Raw genomic sequence first — 22,446 nt, 5'->3', positions numbered from 1 at the left:
TCCAGTACTCCTCCGGAAAGGAACGGGAGTCTTGAAGCCACATCTACCACGCGATGAACTGCGCGCGAGTGAAGGCACGTGCGAATGACGAGACTCCAGCCGTCTAACCGGCCTGACGAGAACAAAGGCACACCATGGCCAATCATGTCCGTCTTGTCCGACCGGTAGCCAGCGATCCACTCCGCACCTGCGAACAATGTCCCTGGCCATCAGCTTCTATGTTTGCATTATCCGGAACTTACCTGGAGGAGCGGAAATGAAAAGATACGTTGTACACTTCAGGACTGGATGTGAAGGTCTTCGGAACAAAGAACAAGAATTTTGCATGAGCGTCGGGGGCGCACCGTGGTCTGCTATATAAACCGTGTTCTGCCCGTCTCAGTCCCTCACCATAACTCTCTTATCACAGCCTCGTAAAGACAGGGACGTGTCGCTCCTATTAATGTGAGTTTCATCCTATACTCAACATCAGGGTCCAAGTACTGACGTCCAGTCGGCAGCAGCAACGGTTGCTCCTTTGTGCTCTTTCATATATCCAGCAATGTCTTATCATTCTTTGCGCACCTCGATGCATGACGATACTCGTGATGCATTCGACTACTCCGTATTATTCGGACCAACAGCAGACAACATCGTCTATCCTCTTCCTTACTCCAGTTCTAAGTCGCTTGAGGATATACGGGAGGTGAGCTGGCCACTCACGCTTGGCTGCACAAAGGCTGATGATCTGTCCCAGACATGCCTGTCCGAGATCATTCTCCCAGCAGCTTCAGGTTTCGAGATGGGCGCTGGAGTGGTACTCGGAGGAGCATCAGAATTCAATTTGGTCTCATCTAACCCCACATACGCAATTGGTCATCGAGGCCATATCATGGCTAACGGTCGTGGGTGGATTCAGCACCCAGAGCCAGATCCTTTCCCTCATATCGATCCGTTTATTCTGGATCTGATCGCGACGGGGTCTGGAATAGATGACAGCGACGAGACATCATGGCGCTACACGCCTCCCGGTGTGTCAAGCGCACTGATTCCTGACCTACAGGCTGTAGGACAAGAACTCAGTAACACTAAACAAACCAACGGCGCCAGCGAAGACGCCACAGAATCTGACGGGCATACGGAGACACCTCTCCTCGCCGAGTCTTCCCCGGATCTAGCGTACCGGCTCGCAAAGCCACGCTCCCCCGCAAAGGCAAGGAAGACAAAGAAGATACCACAGCGGCCACGCGCACCTGCGATCAAGGCAACGCGGCCCCAAGTGGCGTCGAAGGGGCCGCTCCGGTGCGAGATATGTCGTCGCAACAAAGACACAAGGTCGGAGTACGCCCACCAAGCGTCCCTGAATCGGCACATACGAACAGCGCACCTCGACTCCTCACGATGGCAATGTACCTTGTGCGACAAGTCAATGATCAGGAGCGACGCACTGGGGCGGCATCTAAAAAAGCAGCACCACATGTCCGACGCGAGGGCAAAAGCGGTCGTCGCGCAGATTGCTGCTAGCAAGTATCTCACCGGGTGATCACTCACTGTTCTCGGGTAATCGTCCTCCCTCCCTCTCGCATTGCCCTTCTTGTATACTGTCTCTATGTCAATGTGGTACGTTCCTGATCGCATTTATTGTTGCCTTGTATTTATGACTCGATGCCTATATAATCACCAGTTCAGAAGCTATGTGCCGTGATTTTGGTTGATTAGCCGACAAGAGCTGCATACTTACTAATTGCTTGTGCTGGCAGGCGACTAGTCGTCTATTTGTGGACCAAAATGATGATACTGATCGATACACGAGATTTTGTCGCATGTTTGATGAATGAAGCACATCCGCCTGGTAGGCTTTCAAGGAATAATGGTAGTCAGTGACACAAGATGAGAGAACTTTGAGATAGCATTGAGTCTCCACAAGAAGAGAGGGACGAGCCGCCGGCATTTGCCGTGGACCGATCAGGGCCTGGGTGAATCGCCTCTGGTCCCAAAAGCCACGGAAAATGACCCTATGCCGATTCTACATCTGAAACCTTCGACGTGACGTCACTTGGATGTTTCTCGGTAGTGAGCATGTCACTCCAGTGATCAGGCTGGCTCTTCGAACATGGGCTCTGCTGACGGGAAGGGACGCAGATTGTGGATCCGAACTGAATTGGTGGTCGCTGATCCACAAGGTCGGTCGTAATAGGCTGTGACGCGCTTTCATTTTATATACGCTGGTCAAGCTGCGGCACGTTGGCTTTGTGGCTTTGTGTGGCTGGGTGCGTCCAGCTCCCCTTCAAGGACTTCCTACTTGCAGATTGTATTGCCTCTTCCAGACCAGCAGCGTTGCAGTGATGACTCCTGGCGTCCGCTATACCTGTGGGGTGATATTGACTGCGAGATGTTCAGGCCTAGAGACTCGCGGAGGCCTCGGAACTGCCACATGATCGGTCGACTTCGCGCCTCACGCTACTGACGTGTGGTATTCTCCACTCCACTGATGAGACCATTCAGATGAAGATCCTGCATCGCATTTTTTAGAGGACTGAACAACTTCCGTTCCTTGTATTTTCTTAGGGTTGGTAGTCTGTGGTGGTGTCTGCAGCGTAGTCTTCCAAAGTGTAGTCTTAATTTCCGCCGACGTTGTATGACCTGCGAGGACGGAAATAGAAGACGGCTATGATGGTGGGAACCTCGTTTATGAACTGCTGGAATATTCTTTCACCGTATTTGTCGTGAAGCGCCATTAGTATATTTTGTGGCGGTTTTCCTCAGCGGCAGAGAATAAACTGCCCTTTGTGCAGACTGTGGAAGCATCTCCTGAAGTACATGGATGCACCGGATTCATACTGTCGAAGATGGCTTCCAAAGCCTCGCCACAGAATGAGTAACACTGCCAAATCTGACTGTCTGCAATGCTTTGCGAGTGCATCAAAGGGCTTCGCCACAAACACCGTGGGAATCTTGCGCCACGAACTCTCTCTCCCCGTGTCTCACTATCCCCTTCTCTCCCTCCTTAACACGTCGCCCCTACCTCGCAAAATGGCCTCATGTGGATCGACTGTCCGCATTCTCCAGGTAGTCGACGCACTGAGCACCTGTGGTCGCGAAGATCATGGTAAAAGGCTGCCACTTTGTCCGACAGGCCGACATTAAGTGGCTTGCTATACTCGCTCTGAAATGTCGTGCGCTCCGCGTATCTGCTATCGAAGTCCTATGTGGAGGTCTGAAACCCGACATACCAATATTCCGGTTGTTGCCTGGGCATTTCATGTTGATGGAAGGACTTCACGCCGAGTTTATGTACGTGCTCTACTTCTAAACGCCAATTGGCGATACTGACATAGATGCTGTCCACAAGCGCCTACAGGGTGACCTCATTCCGAGGACTTCGCAGCGATTGCGAGAAATGCGCCACTCGTGAAGACCATTGGCTTCAGGCGGGGTGGCGAAAATATCCTCGCTACGAATCCGATGTCCTTCCTGCAAGACCGATGCAGATCATGACGCGATACTCGCATCAGCCCCTCCTGTTCCCGGCTCTCCGTTCCTTGGATTGGCTGCACACTTTCATTGTTCATGATTCAGGCCCTTACATTGCGTGCAAGGGCTTTTGGACTTGCGCATGTCTTTACACCGGTTCTCAGCTCAAGAAGGTCGCCATAGACTTGACCATCCTCTGCCAGCATGTTTCAGGAAAAGACTGGAGCGTAGAATTCATCAAATTCACGATGATAATTGGCACAGAGTGCCCAGAGGTTACTTAGATGGACGTCGATGTCACTGGATGGGAAAGTACTGGACCTCTTCTCTCTATTGCAAAAAAGGTCTCCTCGCTGGCCTGCCAATTTGCACGGCTCGAGGTGCTTCTTTGCGGTAACATTCCTCTGCGCGGAAATGCGTTGGCTTATTTTGGCTGTTCGTCCGCTGTGGAGGAGCTATGCGTGCTTCTGGCTCCCGATGTTGTCAGCTCCTGGTCTTCCATATCTCTCGGTTCTCGCATTCAAGCGCGCTTCGCCACACTCCGAAAATCAGAGATCCGGACACAAGACCTGGCAGTGTTCAATGATCTGGCGGATTGCAATGTTATGTTTCTACTTGTGGAAACATTCAGCATTTACTGTGCCTCGTTTCCATCTGCATCTGAGGTCGATACATCCCTCCACGCTCTTCAGGATCGGTTCTCGCCCTCGCACATTCGGTGTCTATTTATGGAGACAAGTTCCTGGAATGATCAATGGCGCAGGTATTGTGGTGGTACTCTGTGGCACGAGCATCTATGCAAACTTCTTGCGTTTTGCAAACTACGGAAAATGAAATTACACGCATATATGGTGGCTGAACTCAACGACGACATCGCGGAGGAGATGTCAGCAGCGTGGCCACAGATATAGAAGTTGCGCATCTCACCGCAATGGAAACAATTGGAAAAAAGACGAGATACAAGCAACGTTGCGATCGTTGCAATCGTTCGCCACAGATTGATCATGCTTGATCCATTTGGACATACCGTTTCGCGCAGGTGCCAATATCCACCTCCTGCCGCCACGTACTCCACAGCATCATGCTCTCGAACGTGCTCATATCTGAGTCTCGTCATCATCTGGGTTGCATTGGTCTCCTTTGTACCGACTGTCTCACCTTTGTAGCGGCTGGTCCACACATTTTGCTCCTTTGGATTCTCTCTCGACCTGAAATGGGTACTCATCGACGAACATGTCACCGAGGTCGCAACGCTATTGGGGAAAATCCTTCCTAATCTTATGATTGAGACGAATATCTCCGGCGACTATGAGCAATCTAATCGGTGGCTCGCAGTCAAGAACGAACTCAAATCGACATTGAAAAGACCTACAGAAGACGAAGCGGATATTCCTTCCGAAGCCTAGAGCTGGCCACGCTGAGCCATTCGACAAGGAATTATTGGGTTTAGAGCGCTGATGGCAGACGACCGGCGCCAGAATTCCATTGACGCAAGTGTTGGCGATATTCGTGGTGAAGTAATCGGTCGTCTGACGACAGCTATATTCAGCAGGCAAATCAGATCCATGGATGCGAACCCGTGCTCCTGAGCAGCCTCGCACAGTGGCCATCCGGACATAGGGATACATTCACACGTCGGGAATCATCTTCTCACTGTGTCACAATTAGCCACATCGACTTTCCTCTCCTATTTGACCAGTCATTCAAGCTCGCCTGAACTTCTAGAGGAGAAGGACTGGCAACGTCGTGAACTGCGCTCCGGACACGCGCCCCTTTCCCACCTAAGCAAACTCGGCACTGTGCTCTACATGCGGCACTGGCAGAGAGAGCTATGCCCTCAAACGCTCGACTGGAACGCGCCTTCCTCCATCGAACCTGAAAGTGCGATTGTTGCTTACAGACCCCAAAACTCGAATCCCTGTGCCGCCTTCTCCACCTCAAGGGAGTCTCGCAGTCCAGCACTGTGCACGAACATGTCCTGAGCCCCAATGAAACCAGCTCCTTAGTCACCATTCCCGTAGACATCTTCATCGGAGTCACCGACTTGACGAAGCTGCTTGCTGAACGTGCTCATAAGCTTGCCAAGGATTCCCGCCTCCTCGGCCTGGAGTCAATACCAAGCTCGCCCCTCCAAGACATTTCTATCACCAAAATTTCAGCACGAGTGCTCGGGAACTTCGCACTGCTGAGACCCCCGCAAAGGTCATCGTTGGCAACGTCCATTGCGACGAAGAGCGCAAGCTTCTTAGCCCACTCAGGCATATTCAGCAAACCGTGGGGCATCTCGTTATACTCGATCTCCGGGGCATGCTGGACGTCTACCATATTCATTGCGTAACAAGGAGCACGATATATGAATCGATTACGGGGATCACTTACGGCAAGTGCTCATCTGAAGTTCCTGAGCACGCGATAACGCATCTCACACATAAATACTAGCCAGTGTATGGCGGTAGAGAAAGGTCGAAGCGGCGTTCTGAGACATGGGTAACGAAAGGAGAAAGTGTCGCAATCTGAGGATTCTCGTGCGGCGTCTGAGTTGTGATTGGACATACGGCCGACTGGCTGATATATAACGCTGTGTGACTTGTTTGGACGAAGTCACCTATTTGAGCCGCGCAACAGGTTCTTCTACGGCTGCGAGAGGATATGAACAAAAGCCAGGTGCCAAAAAAGTGCACTGAATAAGAGTGAAGATAGTAACGAGCGCTGTGGCACATTATTACTGGGGTGGCCTACCCATGGTGGGGCTTCTGCACCCGTGTTCTTGTTGTAGATTGTGGCTGGTACCTTAATAGGCTCCATGACGCTCCAACAATCCAAAATTGACCGATGGAATTGTTAACGGTGACTTTGATATAGGCCATGACACAATACTTGAATGTGCTCTCAGGGATACTCCTCGCTCGTGTATTCTTTGCTATCACTGGGAGTTTATTCTGGCATGATATCAATTTGGCTAAATAAATCGGGGGGCATCTTCAGGAAATAGGGCTCACAGGTTTCTTGCAGCCACATCTGTACCACAATGAGACACGCACTCATGGAGGCGCGCGCGAGTGACAAGTGTCCAACCATCCAATCGGCCTGACGAGAACAAAGGCACATCATGGCCTATTATGTCTGCCTTGTCCGACCGGTAGCCAGCGGTTCACTCCGCACCTGCGATCAACGTCTCTCGCCATCAGCTTCGATGTTTGCATTATCCCTGGGGATCCAGAACCCTCTTCGGAGATCGGAAATGAAAGGATGCACGCCGCAGTCTCCGGTCAGGACTGAACGTGAAGGTCTTCAGAACAAAGGACAAGGACTTTGCATGAGCGCCGGGGACGCCGTACCATGGTCTTCTATATAAATTGCGTCCTGCCCGTCTTCTTCCCTCACAACCAATTCTCCTACCGCAGCTTGACAAAGTCTGTGAACTGCCGCTCCTGCATAGTAAGTCCTGTCCCAACTAGCCAATACTGAGCGCCTGGAGTTCATCGCAAAGCCGATAGCACCACCAACCGTACCTTGTTACCAACCACAACTGGTCTCATTCAACATGCCATTCCAGAATTTCTATTACGATGCGCAGACTCACAGCGGCTACGAAAACTTCGCCACCCACGGCATGGAACCTGCGCAACACACCAGTATCGACCCTCGATCTCTTCCTCCAGGGAACCTCTCCAGTGTCCGGCAATCAGTACATCCAGACAGCGCTGCAGAGAGCAGCTATGACCTGTATTCCATGCAGGCTTTTGGGATGGCTGTGCCACCCACAACCATAAACGATGCGTATTTGCCACCGGGATACTATCATCCAATGCCTCACAGCATCATTCGACATATTCCACACCCGACGCAGAACATTGCGACACATCAAGCAGGAATATCCTACGACGCACAGATTCGCATTCACTACGGATCAGACGTCCATATTGAAGCCCCTCAGGCAGCTCCGCAGGTGGCTTCTAATACTGAGATACCCTTCACCATGGATCCGTTTGTGCACATTGATCCGTGCATTCTCGACTTGATTGCCGCGGGATTGGGAATAGACGATCTCAGTGGGCCATCATCGCGCTACACACCTTCTCGTGTGTCAAGCGCACCAACTCCTGGCCTACAGGTTGTAGGGCAGGAAATCGATAACACTTCACACATCAATGGCGCTAGCGGAAGCAATAACGCCACTGCCGAGACGTCCGCCGCACCTCCATATAAGCTCAGGCGGCGACGCTCATCTACAAAGGCCAACAGCAAGACGACATCACGGCGTTCACGCGCGCCAGCAGTGATAGCCACCACTCCGGACGAGACAACCGACGGGCCGATCAAGTGCAAGGTCTGTGGAAAGAAATTCTCACATAGACAGAACCTGAACAGGCATGTGCGCATCACGCACCTGGGCGCTCGCAAATGGGACTGCGTGATATGTAGCACCAAGAATTCGAGACACGACGCACTGAAGCGTCATCTGAACAACATCCACAATCTGTCGGATCTGGAGGCGAAGCATATCGTCACATTTGTCGGGGAGAAGATCAATGCTGCCGTGTGAACCACTCACCATGCCTTGCGTTCTCGCCTCGCCTCGTACCTGGCCCGTATGTATCTGTCCTGCGAGCGACCCCTTATTCTCCATGACTGCGTTGCACTTGCGGTGGAAGGTTCTACGAGATTTCCTTTATACATGCATTGTACTTCTTTCGATCTTAATGATATTCAAGCTGAAAGCTTACCAGTGTAGCACTATCGATCGGCGTTGCTGAGTATGTGAAAGACGAGGATTATGACGACGGGCAAAGCCCCTCGAAGTAGCATCGTGCGAATGTAATGATAATGAGCAGGGAGCAGCTGACCAAGTACGACATCGCACGAGTCCTGTACATAACAGTAAGAGAACGAGAAGGCAACGCAGATTAGCCGTCGTGCCCAGTCACCGGCCGTTGCCGATTCGTTTCACCATCACAAATCTCGCCGCGACGGCCCACGACCTGTTTCTTCCCTGGACGGAACACTCAATCAAGAGTGCAGTCGTTCTCTTTTATCGGCACGTCCACATACACTCTACGCTCCTCCCCATCTTCGCATAGGACATGTGCTAGGCTCCGATATTTGGTTCCGGATCGATATTATCGCGCGTTCATTGACTGAAAGCCTAAAGCAAAAAGTGGTAAGCATTCACTTGCATTAGAATAATTCATAACCCTTACATACTGTGAGATCGATTGGCTGTATGCGCCCTGAAAAATCTTCTCAAAGGGAGTCCTCAGGGACTCGCGCATGCAGAAGATGTCGCCAATTTGATTAGCGAGTGTTATTTCACGATGTCTGGCGGTGGGAAACTCCTGGTATAGAGCTGTGGCAAGTGTAACGTACGCGTTTCACTCGGTGAGGATCGTTGCCGGCTGCTCCGAGCGCGATGTCTTCCTTTGCCTCCAAATCCGATAGCTTGTGGATGTTATCGAGATGACGCTTCAACGCGTCATGTTTCGATATCTTGGAGCCACATATGACATAGTCCCATTTGCACCCACCCAGGTGCGTGGTCTGCGCATGTCTGTTCAGGATTTGCTTTTGTGCGTATATCTTTCCGCAGACTTTGCACTTGATTGGCCCGTCGGCCGTGTCGTCCGCAGTGGTCGGTATGACTGACTGCTGGTGCGCGGGGACGCCGCACTGTCTCCATCTTGTTGGCTTCCGCGGAACGAGCGTGGCCGCCTGAGCTTGTACGGGGAGCGCCGGATGCCTCGGCGGTGGGAAGCGCGTCAGCATGTCCTGCGGCGCTTCTCTTGTCGTAATTTATGATTTATGATAGTGCACTGATTGTTGTCTCTATATAGCCCCGCGTATTGCAGGTTTGGAGCGATTGCTCTTGGTGCACTCTTTGGTCTTCGTTGTGGCGGATGCGCATAATGCTCGCCTAAGCAGATGTCTGTCATGGCCCAGCCCTATACGTTGTTTGAATGCTGTCTGGCCGTCTGTGGTGCTTTAAGCATCTCGTGTGGGTACGAACGAAGAGCAGAAGATGTCATTGTCGACCTGGGTGCTTTGTCCCGAAGACAGAACACATCTCTCTGCAGCCCTCATAATGTATTACTTCATTTCCGTATCTTTGAGTGCGTTCCAATCCTCAATGATAATGCAACACTGATGCAGGGTGAAGTCGGAGGGGCTTTGGTTATATCGTCGGTACCCTACCAACATAGGTGCCCGCCGGTATAGCTCAAAATGCACCAAATAAGATGTCATGGTATTCTCCTATGCGGGGCTGTTACCATACATATGATTATTTACGTTTGTGGGACTAGTCGTATTAACGATGGATGTGACGATGAATCGAGCTCCTCGATGTCGGATGCGTCCAGTCGATGATTGCTGTATGCAAACTTTTCGCCTTTTCCCATTCTTGTCCTGCTAAACATCACCATATCGTTTACTTCGTTGCCTATGACTCTGCGGAGCAACCACGATAAACGACGGCGAGTGGTACTAAACACAGCTTCGCGGGCGTAACAGTTCACGTCAGGCTTAAGATATCCCAAATTCTCAAATAGACATATCTTGCGAGCCCTTCCATTGATTTGTAACACCTTCTGCGCGTCAAGAGAGATGCGACAGTGCCGTTTCGAACCCAGAAATTGAGAATGTAGTGACCGCTATGCGTTGGCCTACTGGTCACAAAGTAATCGCACACGAAAATTGGCGTCTGATGCCTGGATAATGTCTGAAGTCAGCGAGCAAACGCCGCCAACATCGGCAACGCGAGCCTTGCGCGCGATCACGTGACACGTGTCGACGCGTTGTTGAACGGTCACGCGTTACGCCCAAGTCGAACCCGAACATACCAGACCCACACTCTTTCATCTATCACTATTCAACGCCTGCATCTCCTAATTCTCCTAATTATTGCTACTTTAATCCTCCTATAGTCTCTTCGACATACAACATGGGTCCCGGCAGCGGGATCCGTAATAGAGCGCGCGGCAAAGGCAAGTCGGTTGCTCCGCTGGTCATTCAACTCCGTCGACAGGCAGTCCATGGGGAGTTGAGGATCGAGAGACCGCGGGCTCAGAGGAACGAGGCCGGGGATGAGCCATTGTACCCGTTCCTCGCACTGTGCAGGGCTGCGAAAGCGGCGGCTGCGGCCAGTGAGGTCGACGTTCTCCCTCCGCGGACACCTGCGGGGACACGGAGGTTGGAGGTCGAGGTCGTCCGGACACTGTCGAGTATGAACGGGCGGCACAAGGCACTGCGGAGGAAGACGCGACACGAGTTTGGCAAGCAAGAGGAGCACCAATACGATGAAGAGGCCTGGCAGAGATATGGTTGGGCTGAGCAAGAGTCGGAACACAAGGGTGAACGCGAGAAAACGGCGTCGGTGAGTCTGACATGGTCTGTTATTGCTCATACGTGCTGAAGAGCTCGACAACGGTGAAGATGATACCTGGGCAAGGATGCAGTGTCAAGATCAAGCACTCTGCGTCTGGACCTAGTCGCAGTCGGCGCGGATGGCGGAAGCTGCTCGGGCTTGTGGAAGGCAATACGAAGCGAGTGCCTAAGAGCTCCGCGACCAAGCTCAAGAGTGTTCGCATGAAGCCCAAGTCTGCGTCCAAGGCCATCCGGTCCGTCACAGCAGCAGAAGTCAAGCACCAGCCTGTAGTTCCTCAAGCCAACGAAGAGCGTGTCCCGTTGAACCTCACCACCCCAGCCTTCACTGCCGACAAGATTGAGCACCCCGTCGCACCGGTCTGTACATCACCAGAACATCACACCGCTGCTTCTGCCGTCGAGGTCCAGCCTGCGCAAGTAGCGATGCCCGTAGAAGGGGAGCCGCGCGAATGGGGCGTGCGGATGGAGGACTTTGCCTTTGACTTTGACTCGTGTCCAGGAATATCGGCGGACGTCCTCGCAACACTCAACGAGCCTGCCCACGTCTTCACGGTGGCAGAGGCCCAAGAGACGCCTGCGACGGGAGGCCAGATTGCAGAGGTTACAGTCATGGCCGTCGATGCTGAGATCCTCTCACCCGAGCCGGCTCGCGACACGTACGATGCTTTCGTGGTGGATATGGGCACTATTCACGCCGAGGCCTCGTCCATCGCAGAGGAAGAAATGGAGGAAGTATGCGCCACTGACGACGTGCTGGTCGAGATGGCGTCTCCCGTTGTAGATTCAACAGACACGGTTGCTGTTGACGAGGATAGCGATATGCTGCACGCAGAGGAACAGGCTGTGGAGATGGAGATGGACGAGTTTGAGAGCGTGGCAGCTCCGCAGGCATTGCTTGCTCAGATCGAGATAGTATGTGACACGAACGAGGTAAGGCGATGACGCTTTTATGTGCAAGCAGGGTCTGACGACAGACTGTTTGCGTTCATGTCTACTCAGATTGCGGCCAACCCATCTACCAATGCAGGGCTCGCAGGGGTTCCGGTCGAGTTGATCTCCGCAGCGATTGATATGGCGCAGCCTGAAGAGGACATCGAGATGGGACACCAGGAGCAGTCTGTGATGGTGGAGGAAGACATCGAGATGGGTGTCCAGCTGGTGTCTGTGGACGCGGTCTTCGGTGCGGTCACAGCAGCATTGATCGCAGCAGGAGACGGAGGCGACAGCATTGAGCAAGACATCGATGCAGTGCTAGACCACTTTGGGTTTGTACAAGAGTGCACTGTCGCTCACCTCGACCAGGAGGACGCATCCGTGGGAGACATCACGCTTGTCGGTGGCGCACTTGACGAGAACCACAACACGATGTCTGATCAGGATTGGGACACAACGTTCGTAGAGGACGCTGTTGCATCTTCGTCGCCGAACAAGGAGAAGGAAAATGGGCTTCCTGCGATGCCACTCCTGGAGCTCGCGGTTTCTGGGTCGGATATCGGCAAGCAGGCTGTCGTCGCTGGAGTGGAGGACGTCTCCAACCCACCCACCTCGTTCACGCCTGTTATCAACCTGCAGACACTGTTGGACGCCATTGCTCCCCACCCCGCGCTACCCGACCGTCTCCTCGAGGACCCAGTTCCATCTACTAAGCCGATGTTCGACATGCAATCGCTATACTCGACACTCCCTACAAACTCCACTGAAGGCGCGGAGAAGACGACGAACACAGGTAATTCAGGACTATTCAGTACCTTCAAAGGTGATTTCTCTGACGATGATTTCACTCCGAACATGGGTACGAGCGCAACCGTCTGATCGATTTTGAATCTGCGCCACTGACTATCGCGTGCTTGATGGCAGGTTCATTTGCTAGGGCAACGAGAAGCGGCAAGGTGTATGGCGGCGGGATTAGCAAGGCCAACAAGACTGTCGCCCAGCCGACGCGCAAATCCATGTCTAGTTTGTCGAGTAGGCTACTGGACAACGACGCGTTCAGGGCGGTGCGCAACAAGAGTGCGGCAGAGCAGAAGGCGCGCAAGGACACACGCAAGCGATACAAGAAGATATCGCGGAAGCTTGCACGCCAGGACGCGGAGAGCGCGGAACCCAAGGGAGGATGTGGACGATTCCTGCTATCAGCTGTGTACGTGCCCATGTTGTGTGTTCCTGCTTTTGTGCTCACGCTGTGTTGGACAGGAATCCAAAGACCGGACGGCGCGAGAAGATGATGCCGATCACCACGGTCAAGGAGAGCACCGACGACGACCTCGACCTTGACGTGCTGTGTCGCATGTCGTCGAGTCTGTCGTTGACGACATCGTCCCAAGGGCGCACCGGTACTCAAGAGGTGACGGATTCTGCGGACGACCTGCTCGGTGCGTTTGCATCTTTTGGGCTCTCGACGGACGCTCCCTCGGCATCGTCGACAGGTGGCTCGGCGCTAGACGATCTGTGCGACCTCTTCAATGCGCTGGTCTGAGTCTCTTCCTGCCGTGAACTCCAGACACGATTTCCAGTGATCTACCTTGACGTGACTCTACGACGCCTCAAGTCTCGAATCTATCTACGTCTGTCTTGATTTTTCATTCTGGGCTCCGTTTCTCGTATTCTTGACTCGATCTCATCAACATCTCGACTTGGCATCTGTTTTTCACAACTGTCTCGCGCCATGGTCTTCTCGCTCACTTGCCCAAGCCTTGGATCCCTCTACTTATATTTCTTCGACCTCGGATCTTTCTATGGCTTGGAATCGTCTCGATCACTCATTCTGGCTTGATCTCATATTCTCGACTCGGTCTCATCAACGTCTCGGCATCGACATCGATTTGTCAAAACTATCTCTTCTTGGTTTACGCCCTAGCCTTCTCGCGCACTGGCCGACCTGTTCTCACTACTGGATCGCTACACAACAATTCCGAAGACTACGAAACAACTTGAACGCGCCGCAGCAAGAGGCGAATCGTATCTTAGGCTTACTCTGGCTCACGAACATACAAGAAACATATAAAAAGAAGATAATTAAGAAACACGACAAAAACAGAAGAAAAGACAAAACACTACAAATTGACTGTCTCGGTTTCTCGTCGTCTCGTCTCGTTTCGTTTCGTTTCTGGATTTGCCTCCTCTATTGTCTTTGGATTTACACAAACTACCTTGGAGTGGCCGCATCCTCTGGCTCTAGTCACGATCTGGCTCACTCAAGCGTCGACATCGGCCTCGTCCGCTCGGTCGGTGCTCACATCGGTAGCGCCCGACTTCTTGGGTGGATCGAACACTCGAGTGTCGTTACTGCTGCTACTCGTCTCACACCGCTGGGCCTCAAAGTCTGTCCAGCTCGACGCGCATCGTGCGTGTCCTCGCGAAGAACAGAATTCACTAGCCATCTTCCGTATCGGTCTAGGAACTGTCTCCGTTCGCATCCTCTGTGGCTGTCGCGTTATGCAAGGTGCAGGTCCATTCGTATCTTGGACGTGAACAGTCTTGGTCTGTCACGGCCGTTTCTCCCGTCGGTGAGTTGTCACTTTGATCTAGTATCGCCTCATCTCATGGTTCATGGGCTCGGTAGCGTCGTGCAGTCTTCTCGCGGCTTCCTGGCATCTGGCGGCCGGTGTTTAGCTCGTCACCGCTCGCTGAAGAATCGGCCTTGTTTCTCCTCTGACGACGTCAGCTCCTCGTCGATATCTCTGGCCTTCGTCTGCTCACCCTGGAATGGTCAACGGATCTTACTGGCGTACAGTCCTTCGTACGCCGCCATATTGTCTAGTTCTTGGACATGAGTCCGAACAAGCTCTCCTGGACTCGACGTTAAACTACAGTCCGAAAACACCGGAATGGGCTGGCTCTGACGACCCGTTCACGACAATGATGTTACAATCTCTGTGCTTGCCTTGGATCTCGGTCGCGCGGTCGCGTTGTACACCCCTCAAGCGAAGATCCCCTCGAATTGCATTACAACTCCTAATGTACTCGATTGCTCGCCTTGCGTACCGACTACTCCACTATCGCACATCGGGGCGCATTGTCACTTTCGCACCTCCACGTTATTAGTCTAGCTATTCTTCCACATTGGCTCTTCCCTTGTGGTAGTGTTCCTCTTGGATGCCTCCTCTCTGGTCTCAACTCATCGTTGCCTCCTCGTCGCAATCTTAGAATAGTTCCGCTCATCTGGCCTTATCAGTTCTTTGCGATCGCTCATCCCCATAAGATTAATGCTTCCTCAAGCCACTCTGTCGCGCGTTATGGCTTTGCTCTCAAACATCAATGCGCCTCACATTTCCCACCTCAAGGCGAACTACGTCTTCAAACTCTGAACTCTTCACCATCCCAAGCTGACCGCGTCTTTGCCTCTGGCCAAATATTACTCCTTGATTTCGTCTCAATGCTCTCTCGTGCTCGCTTCGCCGACTGCTTGTTATGATTTCTCTCTCGTCTCTGTTTTTCACCCTTGCATCGTAATCCTCCTCCCGGTCTTCAAGAGGTCCCACATTCGTTGATGTTGAGGTCCTTTGCCCATTTTGCACTCTACAATCCATCTCACGGCCATTCTGTTGCTGCTCATCCTCCAAAACACCCTATCTATCCAACATTCTATCCAACATTCTATCGTTCGTGGGCTAGGTTCGTTACTAGCGCGTGAACACATACTGTGAGTGCTATCTCTGCGTCGCCCGACATTATTCTGACTCGTCGCGAATGACTCTAGCCTCTGAACATATCTCGGACGGGTTCCCTACATACCAAACTAGCCTTCAAGTCGCACATCACAGCTATCCGCATCGCGTGCCTACCCATGACTACTTGCGACAACGCAACAGTCGAATATACGTTACGACCTCATTCGCCTATCCAGTGGTCTAGAATACCGGCTCCCGGCTGCCTTGCTGGTCATAGCTAGTGAGTATCTGCTTCGCTTGCTAGTATCCCTCATACTTATTCAGATGCAGTTTGGTCGTCAGTCTTAATCACACTTTCATACAAATGAGTAGACATCTCTATCAACAACGCGCATCATACCCTATCGCGCTCCTGCAGAGGACGCACTCATCACGCCCCGGATCATCATCGTTTCAAAATGTCTCGCAGAACTATGCACATCATTGTGCCATCCGTTCTATCCCTTATCTAGACGCGTCGCGCAGAAGTTCGCAACGACCTCCACTTCCTTACGCACTTGAACGCGCGTGCCAAGTGAGCACTTTTCTGACAACTCCGATGCATTTGTGACTTATTGATTGTCAGCTCAACTCAATGTCCGTCCAATTCATACTCTCGGCTTATAAATATCACGAACATGAGCATGCAGAACGACTCGGAACGAATAACGAATCTGTTAAACATGCGCTCCTGTCATTACAATAGCCGACGCGATTACTTGCCACGCTCCAGCGGTCTAGTTCTGAGCTAAATCGATCGTAGCCGTACTGCTTCAATCAGCTATTTTGTTATAATAGTCTAACATACACGCAATATACAATCATTGTGACATATGATCCTCAATTTCCAGCCTGGGTGGTACCTCTGCACGAGTGTACGAGTCTCGTAGCCGTTCTGCCACGTCTTGGCTTGCGGAGCACAATCCAAATGCTGGATATGATGGTGCGCTATCCCGAGAAATCGCAGCGTACTTGCGGCGTCTATCCGATATGAGGACACGACTTCAAGTGTGGTTAAAAATTAGAGGACAACGGAGGCAACAGGTTCAATTTCGACTGAAACCGACGGCATCTCCAGTTCGCCCACATGTATTGCAGCTGAGCGCATCAGTCTTTCCCAGTCGTACAAAGCCATGCCATCTCGTGATGCGCGGATGGTTTATCAGGCGGGCGACGTGACAGCCACCAGCGTTTGCTGTGGGCGACCACATCTGAGATCATGAAGTTAGCGAACTGCCTAGGCGACCTCCGGCGGATGCCGATGCGATGCATCTGAGATTACAAAGTTAAATGACGAGACAAATGCTAAGTACAACTCAAACTTCCATCATCACCTTCTGTTCAACATGAATTTCTGTCGCTCGGGCATACACCGCTCTACTCGCTCAAATTTCCGATGACTAGAAGGTCACCTTGCTGTCAATCAGTTCTCGCTGTTCCTCAGAGCAGAACGCCATCGCATCGCATGTCCAAGCGTCTCTGTATTCCGCTGATCCAAGCCCTACAGTCAATCTCGTGAACTAGTGATTGGTGGTTGCGTCAGGCTATCGGGCCACGCGTGAGCACATAGCCCACCCTTAATGAACGAGACATATAATACATTGTGGCACAGGCGACGAAGACAGAAGCCGTAGACATAGGCCCATGACGATCAAGCACAATGGTCAAAGCAGTCGTACATGAACAGAGGCCAGCGTTCGCGAAAGAGAAAGTGGATCAGCAGAGAAAGCGGAGAGGAAGAATACGATGCGAGGCTAGTAGTCATTGGGCTGTGCAGGTGAGCCTTCGTCCACACTCGCATCTCTATCGGACAGCCTTTCCTCGGCCCATTCCACTGCATCCTGGTACGACATGCCGTGCTGGCTATGGCAATGCCTCCCGCGCGAGTCGGTGCGCGAGTACATTTTAAGGCAGATAGGGCATTGACACTCCTGCTGCTTGCCCTTGGTGCAGCCTGTTGTCATGTGGCGGTCGCGCACGCCGCTGCGCGAGAACCATGCATGGCAGTGGCTGCACTGATAATTCAGTGCGACGGGCGTCCAAGTCCTCGGCTTCCTGACGACGTGGGATTGGCGGAACCTGGTGCGGACCTTCTTGCGAGGACGTGGCGTATTTGCAGCGTGTGCGGTGGTGCTTCCGAGGCCACCATTGATGTAATCGTTGTAATCCGTTGTCTGCCCTACATATGGTAGGCCAGTCATCGGTGCACTGGTTACGCCATAAGGCGCAACATGGGGCCCATGAAGAGCAACTCCGGTGTTGTATCCCATTGTATACCAGTGCATGAGAGTCGCAGGAGTAACCGCTTGCTCGAGGTAGCGGGGCTGTTCAATATATGGTATGCCGTAGTAGGGTGCTGCGGCTTGATGTGTTGGCCACGCGTAACTCATGACCGATACGGGCTCTTGTGCAGCAGGTGTTTGACTAGGGTAGTTTCCGGCAGGGGATTCGAGCAGCATCTCTATGGGGTTCATCTCTGAACACCCACTCCCGGCGCTAGGAGCCTGTATGAACGATACCGAATGTCAGATGTGACACACGTACTGTCAGAAATACAACATACCCCTTGTGATTTGGGAAAGCGCAAGTCCTCAGTGATGCCACTGATAATATCGAGATTAGGCACGGCAGGAGAGTACTCTGGGTTCTGAGGTTCGTTGACCTGCGCGGGCTCTACTGGGGCCGGTGAGAAGAATGACCACTCGTCAGTACTTGCGGACGACATCTCTTTGAGCTGGTCGCAAAAATCCAAGAATGGGTCCGAGGCCATTGTCAAGGTAGCCAGGACGACGTGGTTGGTGAGCTATGTATATACATAATTGAGGTCAGCGGGGAGCTCATGATGTGGTTGTCTGACTCACGTAGAAATTAGTCCGTCTATGGAGCTGGAAAAGGTCGTTGCTGAGTGCGAAGCTGACCAAAGGGCACTGCTTATATATCACTTTTCTGACGCCTCTGGTCCAATTATGGACACGTCGAACACCGGGCATGTTTACATTGTCCTTACGGAGGTGAGCGTCAGGATCTTCCAGGCAATACATTCCTGAATGACGAATGACAGACCAGAGAGGCAGGACCGGTCAAAAGCATACGAAATGAGATGCAAAATGTAGCTACAGGCCTTTGTTCTCGGTGAGGCGATCAGAGGACGGTGACATCTCCCGATTCTCTCGCTGATGCAACGTGTTGTCAAGAACGAACACACCTGGCTTCCGCCGTTCTCGAGTTCAGTGTATCCCACGGTCTGGCATTAGGTGCAAGAAAGCGTCGCAGGCCCGTTCATGGTGCGTGCCCCTATGACCACGCGAAGCAACGAGCTTCCTGAACCGTCTTGCATTCAGCGTCTCTTCGAATGTGGAAAAGCACGACGGTCCTTAGGAAGAGTTGCGTTAGTTCATGTTGAATTGACTGTGACAAGGGTGCAATTGTCACCTTTCCAGGATTACCTCTTCACTCCATTGTGTGCCACTCCCGTCTGAACACCTCGTGCAGCGTGACAACCTTCTCTGGCTAGTTCACGGCTCGAGCCTCTGGACCTAATTCGCGATGCAGTTCTGTGGCTGAATGCTATCGTAATCTGTTCACACATTGCAGCGGTCAGGAGCCCCAACGGTTCGCCCCTTGAACGTCAGTGATAGACTTTGGGGATGGACAAACGGAACCCACCCTTGATGTAGTGCAAATTCTTGGTGTTTCGACGCGGGACCACAGACATTACGGAGGGTAGACAGCTCTGCAGAATTAGGCCTAGAGTATTGGTTTCATATGCGCTTTGTTGTTTGCGAAGTCGTGCTCGCATCCTCGGCGTGGGTCTTGGGCTTGCGAAGCGCGAGGAGGTGGGCCTCAATGTCTGAGTGAAGAGCGGGCTCTCCCCACGATTCGATAGCGCTGCAGTGCCTGTCGTCATGTAAAGCATGGAGGAGCTGGGATGGGACATTTTCCTTCTTGCCCTACTCTGCGTGTACTCAGAACTGGTGCAATGTACTGGAGAGGAAGCCCTCCACATACCATTTGAGTGGTGTTCTTTCTTTTGCAAAGCCTGCAGCATCCATGAATTTCTGCACATGCGCGGCGGTGTTGTGCTGTGACGGAGGAGGTAGAGCAGCAGGCGTTATGGCCCTGATGTTTTGGCGGCGGTGTTGTGTCCCCATCACGGTCGTGAGCTTTTATTCGCACTGTGGGCTGACTCGGTTGGCTCCATGAGTCGAGTTCTGCTCGGCGCCGCTCGTGAGGTGAAAACCTGCCCCCAGGGGTGTCAAGTGTGGGGCATCCTGCCACGGGGCTCCTGGAGTATCAGCAGAGGCTTTTGTCGCTAAAGGCCTCGTGGTGGCCTGCATACTTATGCATGGCGAGGATGTCAGACCGCTGGGGAGATGCAACATCATGGTTCTGCACAAGCTCAGCGATGTAGCATTGTGCTAATCCCCTTCAAGTTTCAACTAGATTGCGCCACTCGCGCTCAGACGTCGTACACGGTGCGGTTGGTTGTTGGGGGGCTGGGGTCTGTGTTCTACTAGCCTCACATAAGCAAATGTCATTCATACATTGATTGTGTACTGCAACGCCCTAGGATGTTCCGTATGACTGTACAACGTAGCCGGCTCTCATACCTCTGACGAGCAGCGATATGATTAGATCACTACTCACAGACATGAAGTAGAAAAATGCATGGATGATGGTATGTCAAGGTACTACATAATGAGGCATAGAAGGTTAGTCATAGCAAGGCATACTTCTCGTGTCCAAACTGGCCATAGGGCCACATAATCCTGATAACCTCCACACACAGCATGATCCGAGTAACACATGGATTTCTTGAACCCGCCTAGAGTTCACATCCGTTACAGAAGGTGTGTGAGTCGAGTGTAGCCAACGCACCAATCGAGACAGCTAGCACAAGGAAGCATCTTAGGAGGTGGAAACCATGCTTCTATCAGCCGGCGTGTTGTTTACCCATCGTCGACAGACCTTTTGCATGTTTTGCAGAACAATGATCGCGTTGAAGTGAACTTTGTGGCGCTTGTAGAAGGCGGTTAATGCCGCTGCGAAGTCAGCTGGTCCGGCACCCTTCGATAGCGCCAGGCCGCCGTTATATATGACGAAATGGGGAGGAACGCGGGATTCCAACCAGCCTATGGTCTTCCAATGCCTCGGGAACGCAGCGTTCCTTTTTTAAACGGGAAGGTCGCGATGGGCAACGACACAGTATTTGTAGATGGGGGCATCGCACCCTTCAGATAGTTCTTCGAAGGACTGGATAGAACGGTGAGCACAGTACCAGTCTAATCCCCATAGTTGTACTCACCAAGCCTCCATCTATGGGGACACATGACAATGCCAGGGTCTTGTGTCTTATGGAACATACGGGATATATGTTCCTCGTTAACATTCTTCCACCTCTTGGTGAGGATTCAGATATGCTGCTGTGCTCCATTGCACCCAGATATCTGGATGCCTAGACTTTGTACATGGTTCCCGAAGTCCCGGAAATCTAAAGTATTGCATCATATTACCTTGTGAGCATCAGTTCTTTGATGCTGTTGCATGCATTGATTGACAGTGAACAGTCAAGTTAACGATGAAACGTGGGCTGCCGGACCAACATTGGGCCTCTGGTGCATGCATTGCAAGAAACCCCTCTGGACCCAAGCGGATGAAGAATCGAGTTAGGCGTTGTATATAAACGTCCCACTCAGCTTCCCCGCAGTTCCTAGGAGTCACACAGCGATCCCTACAAGCCTAGTGTACCCAGCAGAGCATGCCTATAGCGTAACAAGACATGGGCACGCTATCGGTCGCGCAGGTCGCTCAAGCACGTTTCCCAGCTGAACAGCTGCGACATCCCATTAGCACAGCAATACCGCCCTCCTGTTCGTACTCCTTGCTCTCGCCGCTGTCATTCGAACAATTCCACCTGAGAGCCGTGGTGATCATCATCCTACCGTCCTCTCTGTCAAATCGCACCTATTCATATTCGTGCCGTCGGCTATTGGAGATTGCTAGTCTCTGGCCTGTCTTCATCGTCACCTTCCCGACCTCGTACCGCCATCACCTCCGCACACCACCACCTTTATGCCCTTTGCGTCGACCGCCTGTGATTCATATTGCAGTCCGCGCGCCTCTGGGCGACCCGTTCGAAAGACCCGAGTCGTCGCGCAGCCAACCGCATTCTCAGAGGTGCCAGAGGACCACCGTGGAAGGAGCGGACATTTCATATATTCTGTTACCCGTACGTACATCTGATCCTGCGCGATCGCTCGTCCTGCTCGCCCATTCTGCATCGTGTTCGGATTGGATATTCCAGACCTCTTCTACGCTTGACAGTCTTGTACACATGTACTCGTAGAACAGTTGCTTTGCCAGGACAGCATGCAAGACAGCCGTTGGGAGAGATGAGCGCATTCAGTACTGCATGACTCTTACTTGCGACATCCTAATGTGCTCGAATCCCATTCCTGCATCCATAGATGGTCGCACTAGTATCATTTTCGTCGGACGACATGAGAATATCTGGTGATGTTTGAGCAAGCATACCATTAACACGCGCGGATTCGCCCTCATTCTCGGTGCTCACCAATGATATCACTCTCACAGTCGCCGAGGGGTAGCATCAAATCGGGATGACTCATACAGTGCTCGCTGCCAAGCACCGCATCGGTCTGAGGAGGCTTAGCTGTGCATTTCTGCATGCTGAGAGCACAACGCGGCTCTGCCTGCGGAGGTATTCGATAGCTATCTCCCGGGAAGAATCTTCGTTCGCGACAGTCTAGAGCCCGAGTATGAGGATGAGGTTTAGAGTGTCCCCTGATGTTTCCCCTTGTGGCGGAGGGACGCTTTGCACGAGGTGCTCGATTGTTGATATCTTGAGTTTGCACTATTAACTGGTCATCAGCGACATACACCCGTGAAACCTAGGCTTAGAAGGCATACCCAAGTATGTGCCAGAGTGACAAGTGTCAAAAAC

The 22,446-nt window shown here is 52.2% G+C and overlaps 6 protein-coding genes across 6 annotated transcripts; 3 read left to right on the top strand and 3 right to left on the bottom strand.

The window, feature by feature from the left end:
- Window positions 1–541: 541 nt before the first annotated feature.
- POSPLADRAFT_1138730 (hypothetical protein) lies at window positions 542–1,522 on the top strand (the record flags this gene model as incomplete). Its single annotated transcript, XM_024484941.1, has 3 exons — window positions 542–685; window positions 737–1,010; window positions 1,050–1,522. 3 exons carry the CDS (start codon window positions 542–544, stop codon window positions 1,520–1,522), a joined length of 891 nt encoding a protein of 296 aa, XP_024340113.1.
- Window positions 1,523–3,085: 1,563 nt separating this feature from the next.
- Window positions 3,086–3,737, top strand: POSPLADRAFT_1032984 (hypothetical protein; the record flags this gene model as incomplete). The annotated part of the gene is made up of 2 exons (XM_024476900.1): window positions 3,086–3,273; window positions 3,341–3,737. 2 exons carry the CDS (start codon window positions 3,086–3,088, stop codon window positions 3,735–3,737), a joined length of 585 nt encoding a protein of 194 aa, XP_024340112.1.
- A 510-nt stretch (window positions 3,738–4,247) lies between these two features.
- POSPLADRAFT_1139163 (hypothetical protein) lies at window positions 4,248–5,784 on the bottom strand (the record flags this gene model as incomplete). Its single annotated transcript, XM_024485003.1, has 4 exons — window positions 4,248–4,274; window positions 4,481–4,661; window positions 5,352–5,454; window positions 5,571–5,784. The coding sequence occupies 4 exons, from the start codon at window positions 5,782–5,784 to the stop codon at window positions 4,248–4,250; spliced, it is 525 nt and encodes a 174-aa protein (XP_024340111.1).
- Window positions 5,785–6,997: 1,213 nt separating this feature from the next.
- On the top strand, window positions 6,998–13,309 carry POSPLADRAFT_1139564 (hypothetical protein; the record flags this gene model as incomplete). Its single annotated transcript, XM_024485060.1, has 7 exons — window positions 6,998–7,969; window positions 9,608–9,650; window positions 10,374–10,822; window positions 10,864–11,763; window positions 11,833–12,559; window positions 12,691–12,973; window positions 13,027–13,309. 7 exons carry the CDS (start codon window positions 6,998–7,000, stop codon window positions 13,307–13,309), a joined length of 3,657 nt encoding a protein of 1,218 aa, XP_024340110.1.
- Window positions 13,310–17,236: 3,927 nt separating this feature from the next.
- On the bottom strand, window positions 17,237–18,472 carry POSPLADRAFT_1139007 (hypothetical protein; the record flags this gene model as incomplete). Its single annotated transcript, XM_024484981.1, has 3 exons — window positions 17,237–17,986; window positions 18,046–18,285; window positions 18,344–18,472. The coding sequence occupies 3 exons, from the start codon at window positions 18,470–18,472 to the stop codon at window positions 17,237–17,239; spliced, it is 1,119 nt and encodes a 372-aa protein (XP_024340109.1).
- A 460-nt stretch (window positions 18,473–18,932) lies between these two features.
- On the bottom strand, window positions 18,933–19,548 carry POSPLADRAFT_1140374 (hypothetical protein; the record flags this gene model as incomplete). The annotated part of the gene is made up of 4 exons (XM_024485162.1): window positions 18,933–18,992; window positions 19,070–19,102; window positions 19,145–19,229; window positions 19,487–19,548. 4 exons carry the CDS (start codon window positions 19,546–19,548, stop codon window positions 18,933–18,935), a joined length of 240 nt encoding a protein of 79 aa, XP_024340108.1.
- Between the last annotated feature and the right edge of the window lie 2,898 nt (window positions 19,549–22,446).

Source organism: Postia placenta, assembly GCF_002117355.1.
Source record: "Postia placenta MAD-698-R-SB12 unplaced genomic scaffold POSPLAscaffold_5, whole genome shotgun sequence".
Lineage (NCBI taxonomy): Eukaryota > Fungi > Basidiomycota > Agaricomycetes > Polyporales > Adustoporiaceae > Rhodonia > Rhodonia placenta.
Note: the sequence above shows the minus strand (reverse complement) of the source record. Positions and strands in the feature narration are given on the sequence as shown.